General features: G+C 49.2%; 1 protein-coding gene across 7 annotated transcripts in view; it reads left to right on the forward strand.

The window, feature by feature from the left end:
* The first annotated feature begins 6,748 nt into the window (after positions 1-6,748).
* The window catches only part of SH3RF1 (SH3 domain containing ring finger 1), a 159,262-nt gene continuing 144,025 nt past the window's right edge, over positions 6,749-21,985 (forward strand). For 3 of the 7 annotated variants that reach the window (XM_069574225.1, XM_069574227.1, XM_069574231.1), the window contains exons 1-2: positions 6,749-6,877; positions 8,285-8,767. In XM_069574225.1, coding sequence (XP_069430326.1) covers positions 8,375-8,767 — 393 coding nt within the window. In that variant the 5' untranslated portion in view covers positions 6,749-6,877; positions 8,285-8,374. Of the gene's footprint in view, positions 6,878-8,279; positions 8,768-21,985 lie in introns of all 7 variants that reach the window. The other 4 variants (XM_069574224.1, XM_069574226.1, XM_069574228.1 and 1 more) reach the window with 2 other exon arrangements.

Here is a 21,985-nt window from a genome sequence, read left to right on the forward strand (position 1 = left end):
AAGAACATGAATAAATAGGTTTATTTGGGAGCAAGAAGGAGCAAAGGTGACCTGTTAGCTGTAGACAAAAGAAAACGTTATGATAGGATCATTTCAACTCATTTTGAGATCATGGAATCTAGGCTTGTGTACGTATGAATCAGGGAGAGTAAATGGAGAAAGGCCCACTTTTTTGACCCAATATTATAATGAAAACAGAAACCTGGGGCTTACATTATGAGTGTCCCATGAGTGTGAGTGTGTGTTTAAACTGGCCCATTTAAATGCCATTAGAAAAGTCAACCTTTATATTTAATTTGAACAGAGAAAGAGAAGTCTGAAATTTGATAAACAACAACCTCAAAGATATAAGGCACTCCCCCTATATTTCAACCTCAAATATATAAGGTTCAGACGGTAAGGAATCTGCCTGCAATATGAGAAATACAGGTTTGATCCCTGGGTCGGGAAGATCTCCTGGAGAAGAAACTGGCTACCCACTCCAGTATTCTTGCCTGGAGAATTCCATGGACAGAGGAGCCTGGCGGGATACAGATGGGTTACCAAGAAAGATGATGGAATTTCATTTCCTAAAGATGGTTAGATAAAGTGATAGATATTCGGGAAGACTGCTTTAGAAGCAAAAAGATCACTTCAAGGTTTAAACTTTCGAAGTGAAAATGGAGTTTGACAAGAGAAAGTATTTTTCCCAGAAAGGAACACATCTTATTAAATTTTCTTCGGATAAGTTACATTTATGCCTGAACTTGGGTCAGCAGTCTCTTTGGCATGCTTCCAGTGACATTTCACAGTATAAGCTGCTGGACCTTCTGAGGCTTGATGTGGATGACCTTGGACCACATCTGGGTCCTGAGTTAACTCAGGGCAGCCATGCGTGTTTCTCTGGGAAAGCTAATATTTGGCTCCCTTATTAACTGATATCCTTTATATAAAAATCTGTGCAGCTTTTATTAAGATGAAAGGCCGAGCCCTGGACAGTGGGGTGGGTAGGAAGAGGGGAGACCAGAATGAAAGTAGGTTGCAACACGCAGGTCCTTTCTGTTACCGCAGCAAGCCAGCCCTGGCTGGAGCTCCTGTACGCTTCCTTGGCTTTATTAACCAAAGCCCAGACGGCCCTTGATGGACTAGCTTCCCTGCTCAGCTCTGGGTGACTAGGTTGGTCCTTTCTTGACTGCGGTCCTAGCGTCACTTTGTTAGAACAGCGTGATTCCCAAACCCATGCTGGTCCTGGAAAGAGAGCATCCCTAGGGACGGGCTGGAAGCCTGCATTTTGAAGGAGCTCTTCAAAGAATCAGAAGGTGATTCTGGCTGTACTGAACCTCAGGACCCATCCCTGAAGCCTGGGTTAGGATTAGAGGCACTTAGAGAGCCCTGGCTCCTCCCCAGTCAAGCAGCTCCTCAGACGTCCTAGGGAGACTGGAGGAAGGTGCCATTTGCCACCCACTCCTCGCCCTTGCTCCCCAGCATCCATCCTGATTGAGCTGAAGTCCCCAGGGAGGGGCCTATAAATATTCCATCTGCTTGGGGTTTTTTGCCAGACAGTGGAGTTTGCAGCATCTTCCCACTCCTGAGACCAAAATAGCCCCTCTGGGTTTGCCTTCTCTGAGCTGCTAAGAGCCCTGTTTCCTGACAACCATGGTGCCTCAGGACTCCTGTCGTTCTGCATGGTGATTCCATTACCCTTAGATGTCCTTTATGCAGTTAGGATGGAGATAAGTATTTAATTGGGGCTTCCCAGGTGGTACAGTTGGTAAAGAGTCCACCTGCCAACGCAGGAGACACAGATTCAATTCCTGGGTTGGGAAGATCCCTTGGAGGAAAGCAGTGGCAACCCACTCCAGTATTCTTGCCTGGAGAGTCTCATGGACTGAGGAGCCTGGCAGGCTACAGTCCATGGGATCACAAAGAGCTGGACATGACTGAGCAGCTAAGTAAATGCGCACAGGTACATTTGTTACCACTTGCTCAGAATGTCACTACTACGTCCAGGGCAGACCATGGAGATGTGAGCAGAGGCAGGAGGCTGATGAGGAGGGCCAGAGGCCAAGATCCATGATGCTTGAAATAAAGGTGCAAAGAAGATGAAGGAAAGTAGGTAGAAACTGAAATATATTTGGGGGCGGGTAGCTGGCAGACTTGTCGATGGAGAGGAAACGGGAAGAATCACCATGACCCATGGGTTCCTGGTTTAAACACTGGATACATCATGCTGATATTTACCAATATCATGACAACTGGAGGAGGAATTAGTTTTTTCTCCCCTGTAATAAATATTTATTATGAGTCAAAGGAATATAGTCATTCATAATTTTTAAAGGTTATAGGGGCTTCCCTGGTGGCTCAGATGGTAAAGAATCTGCCTGCAATGAGGCAGACCTAAGTTTGATCCGTGGGTTGGCCAGGTCCCCTGGAAAAAGGAATGGCAACCCACCCCAGTATTTTTGCCTGGAGAATCCCATGGACAGAGGAGCTTTTCAGGCTACAGTCCATGGGATCACAAGAGCTGGACACAACTGAAGAGCTAACATTCTAGTTATAGCTATTATAAGATTCTGGCTATATTCCCTGTGTTGTACAACATACCCCTATAGCTTATTTCATACTGAAGAGTTTGACCTCTTAATCTTCTACCTATATTGCCTCTGCCCCCTTCCCTTGCCCAACTGGTAGCCACTAGTTTGTTCTCTGTATCTGTGAGGCTGTTTCTTTTTTTATGTTATCTTCAGTAGTTTGTGTGTATTTTAGGTTCTATATATAAGTGATATCATACAGTGTGTGTCCTTCTCTGACTTATTTCACCTAGCATAATGCCCTCCAAGTCCATCCGCATTTTGTGAATGGCAAAACTTCACTCTTTTCACGGCTTTAGCCATTCATCTGTCAATGGACACTTATGCCGCTCCGTATCTTGGCTATTGTAAACAGTGCAGCTGTGAACACTGGGGTGCGTGCATCTTTTCTAATCGGGGCTCTCCATTTTTTTCAGGTAAGCACCCAGGAGTGGCGCTGCTGGTTCTTATGGTAATTCTACTCCTAGTGTTTTGAGAAACCTCCCGTTGCTGTCCACAGTGACCACACCACTGTACATCCCCACCGACAGTGTAGGAGGGTTGGAAGAGGAATTAGTTTTGAAGGAAGTTGGTGAGCAGACACACATGTTTCTGTGTGTGTAAGCATGTGTACCACAGCTCAACAAAGAGCACACTGGACTGGGAATGAAAGAGTCTGACTTGTGTCAAAGCATCATCACCGCCAGCAGGAGCCTCTTGACACCTCATCTTTCCCCGTCTGCAACTGGGGAATGATTACATCTGTCTTCACCACTTCAGAGGGATGCTGAGAAGACAAATGAGATAGCGTTTGGGATAGCACTTTGAAGTCGTGGTTGGATGAGAACTGTGTGAATCCAAGCTATCATTATCATGTCAGGGCGTGTTTATTTCTCATGTATCTGCTCAGAGTCACAGGGGCCATGCATATATCATGTGTACATCCTCTGCTTCAGGTTCAGTTCCCAGAAATGGTCAGATGAATGTGTTTTTCTTTCTCTAACCCTCCTTTCACCTATATTATTCTCTTGACAGAATTTTGCAGTTATTAATGTTGCTGCAGACTTCTTAAAGACCCTATAAAGAAAGGATTTTGCCCAGTATAACTTTCCCAGGTAATTATAAAGATAATGATGATACCTTACTATAAAAGAGATGTACAGGTTATAAAGAACCAGGGCTCTGCCTCACAGAATGCTCAACAGCAGTCCAGGAAAGGTATGATCCCTGCCCGCCCCCCTCCCCCCACCATTTGACAGAGGGACAATGGCTCAAGAAGTTCAAATAATTGACCTAAAACTTCATTGTACAAGTTGGAGTAATTGAAACTAACAAAAGAATTGTGTTCTAAACAACAGAGTGAATGAGCAGCAGGGGTACTGAAAGAGCTGAGCCATGTCCCAGGCGACACTGGTGGAATCGTGTGAGCTTCTTTCACCCCTTGTATCCCAGACAGTCTCCAGGTCGTTGATAACTGGTTGCTGTTTTCCAGTCACTAAGTCTTGTCTGCCTCTTTGAGACCCCACCGACAGAGGAGCCTGGCAGTCCATGGGATTTCCCAGGCAGGAATACTGGAGTGGGTTGCCATTTCCTCCTCCGGGGATCTTCCTGACCCAGGGATTGAACAGGAGTCTTCTGCCCTGGCAGGCGGGTTCTTTACCACTGAGCCGCCCGGGAAGCCCTTGATAAGGGGTGCAGCTAGGCACTGGAGTTTCAAAAGCTGGACCATTCCACTCAGGGCCTTGTGTGCGGGCATGCACGCATGCTAAGTTGCTTCAGTCACGTCCGACTGTGTGACCCCATGGACTGCAGCCCATCAGGCTTCTCTGTCCATGGGAGTCTCCAGCCAAGAACACTGGAGTGGGCTGCCATGCCCTCTTCCCAGGCCTTGTGTACTGTTCTCTAAATACAAACAAGTAACTAAAATAAGAATAAAATAAGACATAATTGTCCCTTGGTCTCCAGAGTCATTATCTGGTTAAGTTCCAGCTTTCCCTTGCAGGTCACACAGCACACTTAGGGGTGCCTGAGGTGACCTGCGAAAGACACCCTTGGGACAGCAGGAAGAAACCGGTCTTGGAATCCAGACATGAGGTTGAGTCTTGGTCCAAAGTGGCTAGTTGTGGCGAGTGAACCTGTTTGAGTTTTGGTTTTAATAACCATAAATGACACATAATATTTACCTATTGACTGACTGTAACTGTCCGATCAGCCTTCCCTTCACCTACCTTGTTGCAGATGCAGAAGTTCATAGACTAAGTAGTCACTTTCAAGGTGACTTGGTGGATTAGTGGTTTAAAACTGCTCTGTTCTGATCATGTCCCCCCTTGTCTTTCTCAGCTCAAATGCATGTATGTATTTGTTCACTTCATTTTTTATTACATGCAAATGCTTTCACTCTTCCAAACTTGGTAGTTATTTTTTTTTCTTTTTAAGGTTTACATTTATTTGTCAGATAAATAGACATTTTAGCAGCTAAAAATGAAACATTGTCAAATAGTGTCTACATTTTACAATTCAGTGTGTTATGGAAAACTTGAAATAAGTTACTTTGCTTTGAAATCAGCAATGCTCAAAACCAAATCATTTCCATAGCCCCCTCATTCTGCTGCTTGATTTTGCCTCTCTGTGCATCTTCCATCTCCTTTGTACCATTGCTCACTTCTTGTTTTAATCAATAGTTTAAAACTTAACTATGGGTGATTTACAATGGTGTGTTAATTCCTGCTGTACAGCAAAGTGATTCCATTATACATACACATACATCCTTTTTTAAATCCTCTTTTCCATTGTGGTTTATCGCAGAATACCGAATACAGTTCTCTGTGCTGTACAGCAGGACTTTGTTTATCCATCTTCTGTATACGTATTCATTCCCTTCTAATGGAGGGCAAGTGGGCTGTCCTTCCTGGCATTCACGAAGTAGACTGTCCGCATATTCAACCATTAGCGCGAAGCTAATTAGAGAAGGGGCTTCCCTGGTGGCTCAGATGGTAAAAAATCTGCCTGCAATGTAGGAGAAGTGGGTTCCATCCCTGGGTTCCATCCATGGCTACCCACTCCAGTATTCTTGCCTGGAAAATCCTATGGACACAGTCCCTGGGATCGCAGAGTCAGGCACGATTGAGCGACTAACACACACACGGAGGGAAGATGGACGGCTGCAGTGAGGACTTGAACACGTCTCAAACGTCGAGCAGGAGGCTGCAGCCAGCGAGGGAGCGGTGACTGCAGGGTCACAGCGTGTCCTAACTCGGGTGGTTCTCATTTGTCTGCAGTGGTTTTGCCGTGGCCCCAGCCGGACCTTAGAGGAACATCCACTCCCTTCAAAGGGCTGGGCTGGGTGAAGAGCAGGCAGCGGTTTCCCGCAAAGGAGTACGTGTCCCCGCTTCTCCTTATTTTCTGCACACCTCTGAGGAAGGGTAGTTGAGAAAAATGTTTGTTGAGCGGACGGTAAATGCAAATAAAATGACAATTTTGAGATCAATCACAAAATTTTAACTTGTCTTCCCTCTGAGTATGAGAAACAACCCCCCACACCTGTGCACGACGTTTTCCCAAAGGACCTTTCGGTTAACAGGTGTGTGTCTGGCGTTACAGGTGTGTGCGGGGGGTGGGGGGAGCGAGGGCAGGCAGAGGCCACGGCGCTGGTTCCGGCCAGGCTGACCCCGGGTCCGGGGCTGGGCCGGGCTTCTCGCCCGCCCCACTTTCCGGGTCCTGGCCCGGTCCCAAGTCTCGCGGCAGGGTCTGTGTCCAGGTACCCGGCGGCGCCCGCGCCTCCTCTGCAGCCAGCGCGTCCCCCCTAGCCCTCCCTCCCAGCCTCTGCGGCGGCCGCTCGGGTCCTCTCCCCGTCCCCTCCCGGGATCCGCCGCGACCCCGGCCCCCGCAGGGCCCACACGCCGGAGGAGGGCGGGCGGCGCTCCCTGCTCCTCCTCCCTCCTTCCCTGCGCCTCCTCCCTCTCCCTCCTCCTTTCCCGCCCCTCCCGCCTCTCCCCTCCTCCCTCTCCCCTCCCACTCCTCCTTCCCGGCTCCGCCCCCTTTCCCGCGCTCCTCCCCTTCCCGCCCGGCCCCGCATACCCGCCTCCTCCTTCCCGGCCCCGCCCCTCCTCTCCCCTCCCCCTCCTCCTTCCTGGCCCCGCCCCTCATCTTCCGCGCTCCTCCCCCTCCCGCCCAGCCCCGCCCCCTCCCCTCCCCTCCCCCTCCCCGGGCCCGGCAGGCGGCGGCGGCGGGAGCGCGCGGGCGACGAGCGGAGTCCAAAGCTGCCCGGCGTCCGAGGCTGGCGAGCGGGAGAGCGCGGGGCGTGCGGACAAAGAGGGCGCCGCGCTGAGGTAGGACCCCCCCCGCCCCGAGCCCCCGGCCCCGAGCCCCGCGCCCCCCGGGCCGGGTCGGAGAGGGTCGGCCGTCCGGCCCCAGGCACTGCGGCGGCGGGCGCCCGAACGCCCGGCGGGCGGACCTGGCGACGCGGCTCTGCGGGCGCCCCTGAGCCCCGAAACTTCCCGAGGGCGCGGGGCTCCTGTCCGGCCAGGTCCGGGGCGGCGGCCAGGCGGCGGGTGGACCCACCCGGCCCGGCCCTGCCTTCCCGGCGCTGGCCGGGGCGCGAGGTCTAAGCGGGCGGCCCCCTGCAGCAGCCCCGGGGCGCGTCTACACGGGCGGCTCCCGGCACCTGGCCCCGGGATGTCTACGCCGGCGGCCCTAGCAGCAGCCCCAGGGCGCGTCTACGCGGGCGGCTCTAGCACCTCGCCCTGCGGCGTCGACGAGGGCCGCCCTGGGCACCTGGCCCCAGCGTCTGCAAGGGCGGCCCCCTGCCTCTGGCCGCGGGAACGTCTTCATTGGCGGCGCGGGCACCTGGCCCGGCGTCCACGCGGGCCCGCAGTACCTGTGGCGAGCAGAGCGACGGCCAGGCCCCTGCCCGCGTCCACACCGCCACCTGGCTCTCGTCGAGGAGAGCGGTGCAGGCTCTGGTCTGAATGCTTTTTCCTGAATGGCCCCATTTTCATATTCTGCTGGCGATTCCCAGTCCAGCATTCCATTCTCAAATTCTTTGGGTGATAATTTTGCCAGATTTTCTGAATGGGATTAGCACAGGCCTTTCAGAAATCGCTTCCGAGTTTGTCAGCCGTGGCCCTGAAGGGTGGTACGTTTATATTTAAGCTGCTTTCGGGCCCATCTTCAGTGTGTCCTTTAGAATTGTCAACCTTCATCTCGTTTTCCTTGGGTAAGATTAAACAATTCTATTTTTAAGACCAGCGAGGAAACATATGTCTTTAATACTGGGGTCATTTACCACCAAAGTGGCTTGAATGGTGGGGAACTTGGTTGGATTTAAAAGGAATCTCAGGTGGAGGAAACAGTTCATTTGCCACTTTCACCTTCTCAGATAAGTTGAGGACTTAGTTAAGGCCTCAGGTTTCACTTTGAGAGCCAGAGAAATTATATTTCTGTTGCATTTCATAAGTCCTGTTTATGGCAAGAGTCCCCTGTGGTACTTGATAGCTGTTCCTGCGCAGTGAACTAGATGTCTTCCCGGATTGATTGTGAACTGCTTAAAAAGCCTATTTTGTTTTCAGTTGTTGACTCTGGAGTTCAGGCACCATGTATTCCAAAGCGAAGCTCCATTCTCTCAGGAAGCACTTCTGTGTGCTGTTGGGCTCCTGGCTCTTCTTTGTACCTTTACCCGCCAGTGATGGTCCTCCTTCTCTGTCTTTCCCTCCTCTTCCCCGGGGGCCCCAGAGCAGCGTCTGACATGGATGTTACATGAGCCACTTTGAGAGCTGCACACAAGTATGCGTGTCACTGCTGCATTTCCTTTGGTGAACTAGAGGAAGATGGATGAGTCGGCCCTGCTGGATCTGCTGGAGTGCCCTGTGTGCCTGGAGCGGCTGGATGCCTCTGCCAAGGTCTTACCTTGCCAGCACACGTTCTGTAAACGCTGTTTGCTGGGCATCGTCGGTTCCCGGAATGAACTCAGATGTCCCGAGTGCCGGACTCTGGTTGGCTCGGGTGTGGAGCAGCTTCCGAGCAACATCCTGCTGGTCAGACTTCTGGACGGCATCAAGCAGCGGCCGTGGAAGCCCGGCCCCGTGGGGGGCAGTGGCACCAACTGCACCAGCGCCTTGAGGGCTCAGAGTAGTGCTGTGGTCACCTGCAGCCCTAAAGATGGCCCGAGCTCGCAGGGTGGACCCCAGCCGCGGGCACAAGCCTGGAGCCCCCCGGTGAGGGTGAGTAGCCCGCGGAGGCAGATGTTTGCATGTCTTCTTTATTCTTTGGGTGTTTTCTACATCAACTCATGGCTGAAAGGAGCCACATCATTGGAACAGATAGGAAATTATGAGTCAGGAATTGTTTTTTTCTTTTTTGGAATGAGATTGGATGTAAATAATAAATGGTTTTGTTTTTAGAATTCTCTCCTGGATGGTGGGCCTCTATTGCCTTTTAAGATAAATTTTGAGAAACAGTAGCAATTATTCAATGAAATCTAAAACACAGCAGTTTTTTATGCGGAATGTAAAATGGAAATTTGTTGTGGTTTTACCTTTTTGATGGCATTGAAAGAGTCATAATTATGCATGTATGTGTGCATATATGTTTGTATATTATAAATAGGTGTGTGGGTAGGTCGTAAGTGGGAAATTGAGCTTTAATTTTATGTGGCTTGGAGCCATTCTATGGGTTTTATGAATGCACAGCACAGAATTTTCTGGTTGGAGGAATTTTTAACAAATCATGGCCACAGGTAGCAGAGTTTTGTTGCTGTAGCAACAGATTGTCATTGAGAGCCATGCTAAGACAGCAGAGAATCTAGCTTTATGTTGACTTTTACAGGGATTGAAACAAAATGTTTCCATCAGAAAGATTTTTCTGTGGTTTTGGGTTTGGGCTGAAGTAATTTCAAGTGTGGCTAAATATCTCGACAGTTACCACAACAGAAATTTCTAGAAGGAAGGTAAGAGATTTTGAAGAAATCTGAATTATGTTGCAGTTGACGACATCCTAATGAAACATGCTTTTCTCATTTTTATAAACCTCAAAAGTAGTTCTGGACATTTAAAGCAATTCTGTTTTTTTTTTTTTTTTTTATCCTGGAAGAAATGATTTTGGTGATTGGCCAAATTGAGAAAATGCAGTTTTAAAGAACAGTTAATCTGAATGAGAATATTTTTGTCACATACTCATAGTAAATACACAGAACTGACTTTTTCATGTAATGTAGGAGTGACCTTTGGGATGGTGTTGAATAGTGTCAGCTTCACAGGTGTGGCTCCATTGGAGATGTAACAGACGGGCTGCTTTCTACCATTCTCCTTCCTTCTCAAGCCTGTCTCTTAATAATTGTGTGTTTGCATCACTAGATGGTAAGTACAGAAAATGTGTTAATCGCTGGAAAACAGTTTTATCCTCAGGCTATCAGATTTCTCTTAAGTCACATTTACTGTTTTTTTTTTTTTAAGACAGTGAGAACTTTGTGTTTTGGAGGTTTTATTTGCATATTTGAAGCCCCCTAGTTATGAAATTGCTTATAGGGTTTTCTTAGATTTTGGTTGTTTTTTTTTTTTAAATGGAGTTTACACCATTAGCATTCATGGACTCATGAATATTTCAAACTGAGAACCTCTGATCAAGTTGGTCGTTTCTGAGACACCTGACCCAGGTCTGCTTCACTTAATTAGGGATTGGATTTGCTTCTTGGAAGGATTTTGTTTCCTTGTTAATTATGCTGGAGAGTCATAGCTTCTGGCTGTGAATAGAAGCGTCTCATCAGTTGACAGGTTGCCTTACCTGTTGTGAGGAATGTGGTGAATGTTTGATTACTGATAAAAAGAAATTTAAGACGAGGGCTCAGCATTCAACTTGGTGTCCTTTGAATTCTAAGGTTTTGTTTCTTTCTTACGTAGAAACTGACAGTGTGATGCTGGAATGTTCATTTATTTGAGCTGCTAATCTCCCAAAATTGACTGACACTTTTCTTAGATACATTATTTTGAGGTTTTGATGATGTCAGTATTATTATTCTGACTGATTATGATTTTCCTAGTTTACTTTGTGTTTCTTCTTTAGAATAAGAAAAATTACTCGGCAAGAAGCTCAACTGAGCTTGAGCCTTATAACTTAGATAAGACAGTTGAGGCCATTAAAAATAGGAGATGATGTCTGTTACTTGGGCTGGGGCGGCGGGGGAATGACTGAGAGTGGAGGAAAAAATAACAAACAAACTGAAATTATTTGGTAATGTGGGTGGATGCAGATGCTGCAGTTCATATAAAAAGAACTTCTTCCCCACCTAGTCTAAAATAATTTCTCATTAGCAGTTACTGGTACCTTTTACTTTGACGTATTCAAAATAACCAGGTATACAGAAACAGCACCAGCACCTAAAAGATAAATACATTTCAGAAAATGTTCCTTTATTTCTTATTTCTTTTTAAAAATTTATTTAACAGAGCGATTCAGTTATACATACCTTCTTTTCCTAATCTTTTCCATGATGGTTTATCCCAGTTTCTTGACTGTATTTCCCTGTGCTCCTCAGTAGGACCTATTGTTTATCCATCCTGTATATTACTAGTTTGCATCTGCTAATCCCAAACTACGAAATGCTGCTTTTGAAAGTGAGAGCCCTGGAGTTGTCCACCTGCCCCTGGGGTGTCCCCTGAGGTGAGAGAATCCCAGATCCTTAACTGTTTCGACACCAGCCAGGGGATGTGAGAGCCTGTACCCACCGTGGCAGAAGCTGGTGCTGGTAGCACGTGTTATGCTGTTTGGTAATTGGTTATGATCCTGTGAAGAGCTGACTCATTGGAAAAGACCCTGATGCTGGGAAAGATTGAGGGTGGGAAGAAGAGGGGGCAACATTGGATGAGATGGTTGGATGGCATCACCGACTCAAGGGACATGGGTTTGAGCAAACTCCAGGAGATGCTGAAGGAAGTCTTCACTCCAGGGAAGTGTGGCTTGCTGCAGTCCACACAGTTGCAAAGAGTCGAGCAAGACTGAGGGACTGAACAACAGCAAATATGTTCCTTGTTCCGTTAGATCGTGGCCATGTGGCCTCCTCACGAGAGTGTCTCAGGCAGACTGGGTGTTATCAGCAGATACGAACATTTCTGACGTATGACACACATCCTGTTCCCAGAATTTTAGTGATTTCTGCCTCGTGTGCGTGCGTGCGGTCGCTTCAGTTGTGTCCAACTCTTTGCGACCTGCTAGACACCCCACTCCAGTGCTCTTGCCTGGAAAATCCCATGGATGGAGGAGCCTGGTGGGCTGCAGTCCATGGGATCGCTGAGAGTTGGACACAACTGAGCGACTTCACTTTCACTTTTCACTTTCATGCATTGGAGAAGGAAATGACGACCCACTCCAGCACTCTTGCCTGGAAAATCCCATGGACGGAGGAGCCTGGTGGGCTGCAGTCCATGGGGTCGCTGAGAGTCGGACACGACTGAGCAACTTCTCTTTCACTTTTCACTTTCATGCATTGGAGAAGGAAATGGCAACCCACTCCAGTGTTCTTGCCTGGAGAATCCCAGGGACAGCGGAGCCTGGTGGGCTGCTGTCTGTGGGGTTGCACAGAGTTGGACATGACTGAAGCGACTTAGCAGTAGCAGCAGCAGCAGGCTCCTCTCTCCATGGAATTCTCCAGGCAGAAATGCTGGAGTGGGTTGCTGTGCCCTCCTCCAGGGGGTCTTCCTGACCGGGGATTGAACCCAGCTGTCCTGTTTCTCCTGCATTGGCAGGCAGGTTCTTTACCCACTGGGGGCACCTGCGAAGCCCTTCTTGCCACATTTTGTTATCATTCAGTCACTGAGTTGTGTCCAGCTCTTTGTGACCTGATGGGCTGCAGCACACCAGGCTTCCCTGTCCTCCACTGTCTTCCGGAGTTTGCTCAAACTCATGACCATTGAGTCGGTGATGCTATCTAATCTAACCACCTCATCCTTTGTTGCCCCCTCCTCCTCCTGCCTTCAGTCTTTCCCCGCATCATCATCTTTTCCAGTGAGTCGGCTCTTTGCCTCAGGTATTGGAGCTTCAATTCGGCATTTGCCCTTCCAATGAATATTCATGGTTGATTTCCTTAGGATTGACTGTTTTGATCTCCTTGGAGTCCAAGGGACTCTCAAGAGTCTTCTCCAGCACTGCCGTTCGAAAGCACCAATTCTTTGGTGCTCAGCCTTCTTTATGGTCCAACTCTCACATCCATACATGACTACTGGAAAAACCATAGTTTTGACTAGATGGACTTTTGTCTCATATGAAGGATCAAATGGAAAAGTGTTGGGTCGACGTCACCACGGGGAGCTGGCAGCTCTTTACTTCAAGTAAAGAATTCCTGTGATCCAAGGGCCAAAGGTGACCAGGGGAGTGAGGTGCAGGGCGGGGTGGCTGTAGATAACTGTTTCTATGGACTGGAGAATACCTACTGAAGATGGGTTTTACATATATAGGTATATCCACAGTGAGACATGGACAGCATGTTTGAGTGGTTCCTGTAGAATTATGACTAATGGAATCGATTTCTGCTTTCTGAGTGTGGTTCTGCTGGTTCCATAGCTGATGCCTGTGCCTGGCTGTCTAGGTGTTGTTACATAACAACCTCACACTGCTGCTTCCTCAGAGTGAGCATATTCAGCAACCATTGATCACATGACCCCTGGTTGACACTGACTTGTATTTCATGTAGTCTTTCCTTTATCTGGCAAATATTGATCAAGCACTTAACTAGGTGCCAAGCACTGCCCTAGCTGCTGAATAGATAGAACTGGGCAAACCAGATGCAGATTCTGCTTAGGAACTTGTGTGTCAATCTGGTGGGGAGACACACTTTTGATAGTGTGTAAACAGTGCCGGTAGGTCATTCCAGGTGCTCAGTGTTAGGCAGGGAGCTGGGTAGAGGATGGGTAAGGGGCAGGTTTAGCATGAGGGTGTATGTGAGAGAGAGAGAGAGTAGAAGAGAGGATGGGCAGGGGCCTGGTTTAGGGTGAGGGATGTGTGTGTGTGTATGTGTTCATATTCACAAGCTTCCCAGGGTGTGTGTGTGTGTGTGTGTGTGTGTGTGTGTGTGTGTGTGGGCGGGGGGGTGGGGGTGCTCTGGGCCTGAGATAACTGTCAGGCTCAGGCAGAAAAGGTCAGAGCTTGGTGTCCGGGGACCGGTAGACGGGGAAGGCGAGGAGTTCTAGAAACCAGGGCGCAGGTGAATTCCTTTCTCCTGTTTTCATTTCTCCCTGGTACACTTCCCTCACTCCCTGGAGCTGACTGTGAGGGGCTGAGTTGTGTCCTCCCAGACATAGAAGTTGAAGTCCTCTCCCCTAGTTCCTGGGACTTCCCAGATGGTTCCACTGAGAAGAACCTGCCTGCAATGCAGGAGACATGAGTTGGACTCCCTGGGTTGGGAAGATCCCCTGGAGAAAGGAATGGCAACCCACTCTAGTATGCTTGCCTGGAGAATGCGATGGACAGAGCAGCCTGGAGGGCTCCAGGCCCCGGGGTCGCAGAGTCAGACCTGACCGAGCACACACACACAGGGAGGCAGCAGGTGGGGGGCCACAGAGTGCGAGGTGAGGGCGGTGACTCTGGAGTGAGCATCTGGTTGGGGGGAGGAGGTTCGTGAGAGTGGGCATGCAGGACCAGCTCCCTTTGCAGCTTATGGGGGAGCATCCCTCCTGGAGAAACTTGGGTGTTCAGGCGGTGGTTTGGACAAGGGATGGTGAGGTCGGGAGGTTTTGATGTTTCCAAGTGGCTGAGTCAAAATAAACAAAGGTGTTGCTCGTTTTGGCCAAACACTGTCACGGACATTCTTGACCTCTCCTATTTACTGATTTATCTCCTCCTTGACCCCTGTTCTGTCCTTGTGTCCACCCTAACCCTGGCCGCTACCTTGTTCCTGAGTCAGGAGGGCAGTGAGGCTCAGGGCTGGACTGGGCAGGAAGCCTGCACGCAGCAGAGAAACGCCGATTGACTCTTGTTTTGTACCACAAATGGATCGTGGATCTTACCGTGTAAATCTCAACCAGCCCTTTGCAGTTAAGGACTATTGTTACTGGAACAATATTGTTATTTTTAAAATGTAAATTTCAAAATGAGTTCCTGAAAACATCCTGGCTGTCAAAAAAAATTCTTCACTTTGGAAGTATAATGTGTGTGTTTCTTTATCTCTTTGTATATGTTTATATGTGTATGCATCTGCTTGTTTTGGTTCTTTACATAAGTGAAATTCCATACTCTGCGTATCTGATGACTAGAATATGTCTGGGAAATCTCGTCTTGTCTGAGCATGTATGCATCTACCTTCTTAAAAAGAAGACACCTTTTTTATTGAGCTGTACTATATGCACAGAAGAGCGCGTGAATTGTGAGCATGCAAGTCCCTGAATTAACATGCTTCCTTCTTTTTAAATGACCACATAGTGTTTTTCTCCCCATTAAAAAAATTAAAGGTAGTAAGTACTCATCCTAAGAAATTTGTGGTCGAGGGGATGTACAGGGGAGATGAAGGCTTCTCCTCTCTCTGATCCTGATCTCCAGAGGTGACCACTGTGAGGGGTTTTTGGTATGTTTCTTCCCTAAGGAAGCAGCTGCGTAGAGACAGGATCCTGTTATACGTGCCATCAGCAACGTGCAGTTTTCCACAAAGTGCCGTCACTGTCAGCGTGTCAGTGCTCTCACTGCTGCACAGGGAGAAATCCGCGTTTTGTGGGCGTGGGGAGGGCGGCTGGAGAGGCCCAGGAGCTGGTGCAGGGCCCCCGGCCGCCACCGCAGGTGCCTCAGCGCTGCAGCCAGCGGGGCTCTGTCCACCTCGCTGTCCCTGGCTCATGCTTCGTCCTGATGGAAAAGGATCCCTGCGTGGCAGCAGGCAGGCCCTGTGTTCCTCCCTGCGGCCGTTGTGACAGAGTGTCCCGAGCACTCTGGGTGGTGGAGAATAACTGCGGTCCTGGGGCCGATCCGACACCGGGTGTCCTGCTTGCCCCGCACCTGCGGGCCTCTCCCAGTGCCAGGGTCTTGCAGCAGACCCTGCTGTGGTCGCCTGCTGCCCACATGCCTCCCGTCCCCGTCCCCCTGCACGGGGCCTGGTGCCCCGCGTGTCTGTGACCTGGTCTCCCTCCTGCAGCCTGGTGGGCATGGGGTGCTCGGCCTCCAGGGTCCCGCCTGGCCACGGTGGAGACACTGCTCGCCTCTGCGAGGTGCGAGGGCCTGGGCACCACTTGGTGTGAGTCAGCCAGCCTCTCCGCAGCTGTGTGGTGTCCGACTGTGGGGCTCCTTCCCTGTGGAACCCAGCCTCAGCCTCCCAAAGCTTTTGTCATAGTGTGTATTGTTGTTTGGTCGCCGAGTCGTGTCTGACTCTGCGACCCCATGGGCTGTAGCCCCCCAGGCTCCTCTGTCCATGGGATTCTCCGGGCAAGAATACTGAGTGGGTTGCCATGCCCTTCTCCAGGGGATCTTCCTGACCCAGGGGCAAACCTGTGTCTCCTGCATTGACAGGCAGATTCTTTACCACTGTGCCACCTGGGAAGCTGTCATACTGTGTATGCCCCCTCACTTTTTTCCCTCAACTTCAAAGACTTCTGAGAGTCGTGACCATAAAAAGAGAACTTGCAAGCTCCATGCACGCTCTGTGTGGGGCCATCCTTGCCCTGGGCATCTCTGTGCCCGTAGCCCATCCAGAGGATGGAGTGCTGGCCTCCGGGAGGCTGGCGGACCTGTCACTGCAAACGCAGCCAGCCTGCCAGTGGGCTCCTGGGACAGCAGGACGGGGAGGAAGGCCGTTGAGCAGTAGAGTATTTGAGCTGTGAAACGTGGGAAAAGGCGGCAGTAAGCAGCGTGCACATGAACTGGTAAGTTGCATTCAGTAGAGTGCTGAAAGGCTTCGTCTGTCAAGTTTCAACTTTCTTCTGTTCAACTAAGGAATTAAAAATTTCCCCAAATATTCTTTAACAAGGACAGAAGTTTAGAACACTGTATGTTCACTGTTTATGTAACTCAGCAACGGATGAACTTTTCATTCAGTTCAGTTCAGTCGCTCAGTCGTGTCTGACTCTTTACGACCCCATGAATTGCAGCACACCAGGCCTCCCTGTCCATCACCATCTCCCAGAGTTCACTCAGACTCACGTCCATCGAGTCAGTGATGCCATCCAGCCATCTCATCCTCTGTCGTCCCCTTCTCCTCCTGCCCCCAATCCCTCCCAGCATCAGAGTCTTTACCAGTGAGTCAACTCTTCGCATGAGGTGGCCAAAGTACTGGAGTTTCAGCTTTAGCATCATTCCCTCCAAAGAAATCCCAGGGTTGATCTTCAGAATGGACTGGTTGGACTTCCTTGCAGTCCAAGGGGCTCTCAGGAGTCTTCTCCAACACCACAGTTCAAAAGCATCAATTCTTCGGCACTCAGCTTTCTTCACAGTCCAACTCTCACATCCATACATGACCACAGGAAAATCATAGCCTTGACTAGATGGACCTTAGTTGGCAAAGTAATGTCTCTGCTTTTGAATATACTGTCTAGGTTGGTCATAACTTTTCTTCCAAGGAGTAAGCGTCTTTTAATTTCATGGCTGCAGTCACCATCTGCAGTGATTTTAGAGCCCCCCAAAATTAAGTCTGACACTGTTTCTACTGTTTCCCCATCTATTTCCCATGAAGTGATGGGACCAGATTCCATGATCTTCGTTTTCTGAATGTTGAGCTTTAAGCCAACTTTTCGCTCTCCTCTTTCATCTTCTTCAAGAGGCTTTTTAGCTCCTTTTCACTTTCTGCCATAAGGGTGGTGTCATCTGCTTATCTGAGGTTATTGATATTTCTCCCAGCAATCTTGATTCCAGCTTGTGCTTCTTCCAGTCCAGTGTTTCTCATGATGTACTCTGCATATAAGTTAAATAAGCAGGGTGACAATATACAGCCTTGATGTACTCCTTTTCCTATTTGGAACCAGTCTGTTGTTCCATGTCCAGTTCTAACTGTTGCTTCCTGACCTGCATACAGATTTCTCAAGAGGCAGGTCAGGTGGTCTGGTATTCCCATCTCTTTCAGAATTTTCCATAGTTTATTGTGATCCACACAGTCAAAGGCTTTGGCATAGTCAATAAAGCAGAAATAGATGTTTTTCTGAACTCTCTTGCCTTTTCCATGGTCTAGCGGATGTTGGCAGTTTGATCTCTGGTTCCTCTGCCTTTTCTAAAACCAGCTTGAACATCAGGAAGTTCACAGTTCACGTATTGCTGAAGCCTGGCTTGGAGAATTTTGAGCATTACTTTACTAGCATGTGGGATGAGTGCAATTGTGTGGTAGTTTGAGCATTCTTTGGCATTGCCTTTCTTTGGGATTGGAATGAAAACGGACCTTTTCCAGTCCTGTGGCCACTGCTGAGTTTTCCAAATTTGCTGGCATATTGAGTGCAGCACTTTGACAGCATCATCTTTCAGGATTTGAAACAGCTCAACTGGAATTCCATCACCTCCACTGGCTTTGTTCTTAGTGATGCTTTCTAAGGCCCAGTTGACTTCACTTTCCAAGATGTCTGGCTCTAGATGAGTGATCACACCATCATGATTATCTGGGTCATGAAGATCTTTTTTGTACAGTTCTTCTGTGTATTCTTGACACCTCTTCTTAATATTTTCTGCTTCTGTTAGGTCCATACCATTTCTGTCCTTTACTGTGCCCATCTTTGCATGAAATGTTCCCTTGGTATCTCTAATTTTCTTGAGGAGATCTCTAGTCTTTCCCATTCTGTTGTTTTCCTCTATTTGTTTGCATTGATCGCTGAAGAAGGCTTTCTTATCTCTTCTTGCTATTCTTTGGAACTCTGCATTCAGACGCTTGTATCTTTCCTTTTCTCCTCTGCTTTTCGCCTCTCTTCTTTTCACAGCCATTTGTGTTTAAAATGTACTGAGTGTCCCTGGACAGCAGAGAACTGCCAGGATGAAATGTGAATTTGCTGGAGGGGTTCCACGCATGCTGCTGCGTCATGTCCTACGTTATGTCTGACCCCATGGACGGTAGCCCGCCAGGCTCCTCTGTCTGTGAAATTCTGCAGGCAAGAATTCTGGAGTGGGTTGCCATTCCCTTCTCCAGAGGATCTTCCTGACCCAGGGATCGAACCTGGGTCTCCTGCATTGGCAGGTGGATTCTTTACCACTGTGCCACCTGGAATGCCCAAAGCGCTCCCTGCTGCTGCTGCTGCTAAGTCACTTCAGTCGTGTCCAACTCTGTGCGACCCCATAGACGGCAACCCACCAGGCTCCCCCGTCCCTGGGATTCTCCAGGCAAGAACATTGGAGTAGGTTGCCATTTTCTTCTCTAATGCATGAAAGTGAAAAGTGAAAGTGAAGATGCTCAGTCGTGTCCGACTCTTAGTGACCCCATGGACTGCAGCCCACCAGGCTCCTCCATCCATGGGATTCTCCAGGCAAGAGTACTGGAGTGGGGTGCCATTGCCTTCTCCCTACCTGGTTGTAATTCATATGAAGGAAGCTTGTCCGCCTCCACAAATAATGCAACAGCAACGGGGCAGAACCTCATGTTGGGAGCCAGCAGTTTGGTATTTGTGTAAGGTTCCTGGAAGGTGTTTGGACACTAAAGGTGAAAGCTGAATGTTAGATTTCTTAGGAGGAGATTATGTTTCCATAGAGCTGAAAATCTTCTGACACTGCTGGTTAAATAACTGCTTAGTTGTTAAACATGTATCTTTATAGAACTTTAAAAATTCTTTAACACGTTGACCACATAGAGGAAACAATGTCAGAAATAAGTTAAACCTCAGACCTTAAATTTTTATTTGCTTAGCTCATTCGAAGGGGTATTTAGTTACCAAATGTCTCTCTCTCTCTCTCTTTTTTTTTTTTTTGTTTTTTGTTTCCCATGGTTGAGTGTGTCTGTTAAACACACTGATATATTATTTCCAGCATTTCATATGTTTTTACTTTTTCTTCCATTTTTGGTCAGTCTAATTACTTTCATTCAGTATTATGTATTTCATTGTATGTAATACTATTAGCCCTTTCGTGTTTCTATTTTCTACCTATTCTTAGGACAAGTCCAAAATATTAGAAGATCTTGAAAGCCCAGACTCTCTTGTACAAGGGCAGTGCTTTTGCTGAAAGTGAAATGTTAGGTGAAGGTCATCAGTAGGGGACCGAGTGGCATTTACAGAGTCCAGGAAAGCACAGCTGTGGCATGGGGCACTCTGGTCGTGCTGCTAGTGCTGGGAGGATGTCAGGAGATGGGACGTGAGGACCACCTGTGTGGTGCCAAGTGATGGGGCTGTGGCATCAGTCCCGGCTTGGTGACTTGCCACCAGTGATTTCTCTTCCACAGGCCAGGGTTTCCTGTCTTCTAAAACTTGAGGTTTGTGTATCTGAGTTCCTATGCAGCCCTGAGAATTCTGACCTGATTGCCCATGCCAAGACCAGCTTCGATAGTGAGCGTTTAGGACGGACTGAGGCTAGTGTCTGGACATCATCTGGGTGAGATGACAGGAAATGTGCCTCAGCGTCATCCTGAGCCCGCAGCTCCTGAGTGTCCCTGGAGGTGTGTCTGTGTCTTCAGACGGGTGGGAGGTGTGCCGGGCGTGGAGCAGGGGGACGCGCAGGAAGGCGGGGGCAGCTGGGGAGCCCAGCTGGGGCCTGGGGTGCTTGCTGGGCCGCCTCTGTTCTGCCTGCTGGGGTCCCCAGGGCTGAGACTGGAGTGTGCCCGGCCAGGTGTGCTGCCCTGCAGGGGTCTGGGCTCCCCGCATCTGTCTTTCCCACTCTGACCGGCTGTCCCGGCAGTGTGTTGATGCTGGCAGTGGGGGGCGGGGGAGTGGCTGAGCTTCTCTGGGGGCACAGGAGCCTAGTGGGGCGCAGCAAGGGCAGCCACGGACCTGCTTCTCCTCGTGGGCACACTTGGCTTCGGGAGCGAGGATGGAGGTGGTGGGTAGTTTGCCAAAGTGGTCAGGAGGCATCGGGAGGCCATGTGGGCGGTGAGCTGAGGGCAGTGGGAGCAGCCGGGTGGAGTGGCTTCATTCAGGGCAGGGGAGGTGCCAGAGAAACGAGGCTGCTTCACACGGCTCAGGGGGACGGGGCGCGGCTGCTCTCTGCGTCCTGGGAGGACGTGATGGCGGGGGATTGCGCCCCTCGTTTCCCGTGCAGCTCTGGGCACCTTCTCTCCTCACCCTGACATCTCCCTTGGCCTGCGGCCCAGTGCCCGGGAACTTGTGGACGCTCAGCGCCATGAGTGCCTTCTGGTCCTCTTCCCAGAATGCGAGCTTTTCATGGCCCGTGTCAGCTATGTTGCGAAGTACGCTGTGTGTGTATGTGCGCGCCCTGGTGCACGCAGGCTTGTGTAGTCTGGTGATTTCCTTAATGGACACTTCGTGTCATCGGGTTCGGGTTCGTGTCATTGGACATTTTGTTCTGTTTTAAGCAGGCAGCTTAAACTTGAGGTCCCCGAGCAGTTCATGAGTTAGTGACGGTTGTCACCTGGTTTCGCCCTGGCTCTGCCGCCCCCTCGGGCTGACCCTGGGCTGGGAGGGGAGCCTGGGGCCTTGTGTCTCTCCCTCCTCCTCTGGGGCCCTAGCGGCCGTGGAATTCCTGACATGCTGACCATCCATGACTGCTTCTTCTTCTTCTCTCCCTGCCTCCCTGTTTCTCTCTCTCTTTTGGATGACATGGGGAGAATAATAGCTGAAATAATTATAAATGCTTGTCTTTTGATTCTGTTCTTTGGCAGAATTTTGAAAAATCTTAGATTCCCAAACGTCTGTCCGGGAGACTAGATGAGCTTTGTAGCTTGGTTCTGATTTTTAAGAGTTAGTGTTAGGGAAGATTATGATGGCCCTACCTGGGTCCCTTAGTGGATGTTGGATGTAGAATGTGTGCTTTATTCCTTGAGGCTGATTTTTGTTTACGCCGCTCACCCTTCCCCGCCCCGCCTTTGAGAGTGCCCACATCATGTTTTTAGATAGATACTCTGCTCAGCTTATCCGTGTTTTGATTATTTTTTATCTCCTATCTAGAGTAGCTGATGGCTTTTTAAAATGTGACTAGGCCCATCTCTTTTAATTAAAAGATGTTTGCTCCTTGGAAGAAAAGCTATGACCAACTTAGTGTATTAAAAAGCAGAGACATCACTTTGCTAACAAAGGTCCATCTAGTCAAAGCTATGGTTTCTCCAGTAGTCATGTATGGATGTGAGAGTATAAAGAAAGCTGAGTGCAGAAGAATTGATGCTTTTGAACTGTGGTGTTGGAGAAGACTCGTGAGAGTCCCTTGGACTGCAGGGAGATCAAAGCAGTCGATCTTAAAGGAGATCAGTCCTGAATATTCACCGGAAGGACTGATGCTGAAGCTGAAACCCCAATACTTTGGCCACCTGATGCAAAGGACTGACTCACTGAAAATACCCTGATGCTTGGAAAGATTGAAGGTGGGAGGAGAAGAGGACCACAGAGGATGAGATGGTTGGATGG

Source organism: Ovis canadensis, chromosome 2, assembly GCF_042477335.2.
Source record: "Ovis canadensis isolate MfBH-ARS-UI-01 breed Bighorn chromosome 2, ARS-UI_OviCan_v2, whole genome shotgun sequence".
Lineage (NCBI taxonomy): Eukaryota > Metazoa > Chordata > Mammalia > Artiodactyla > Bovidae > Ovis > Ovis canadensis.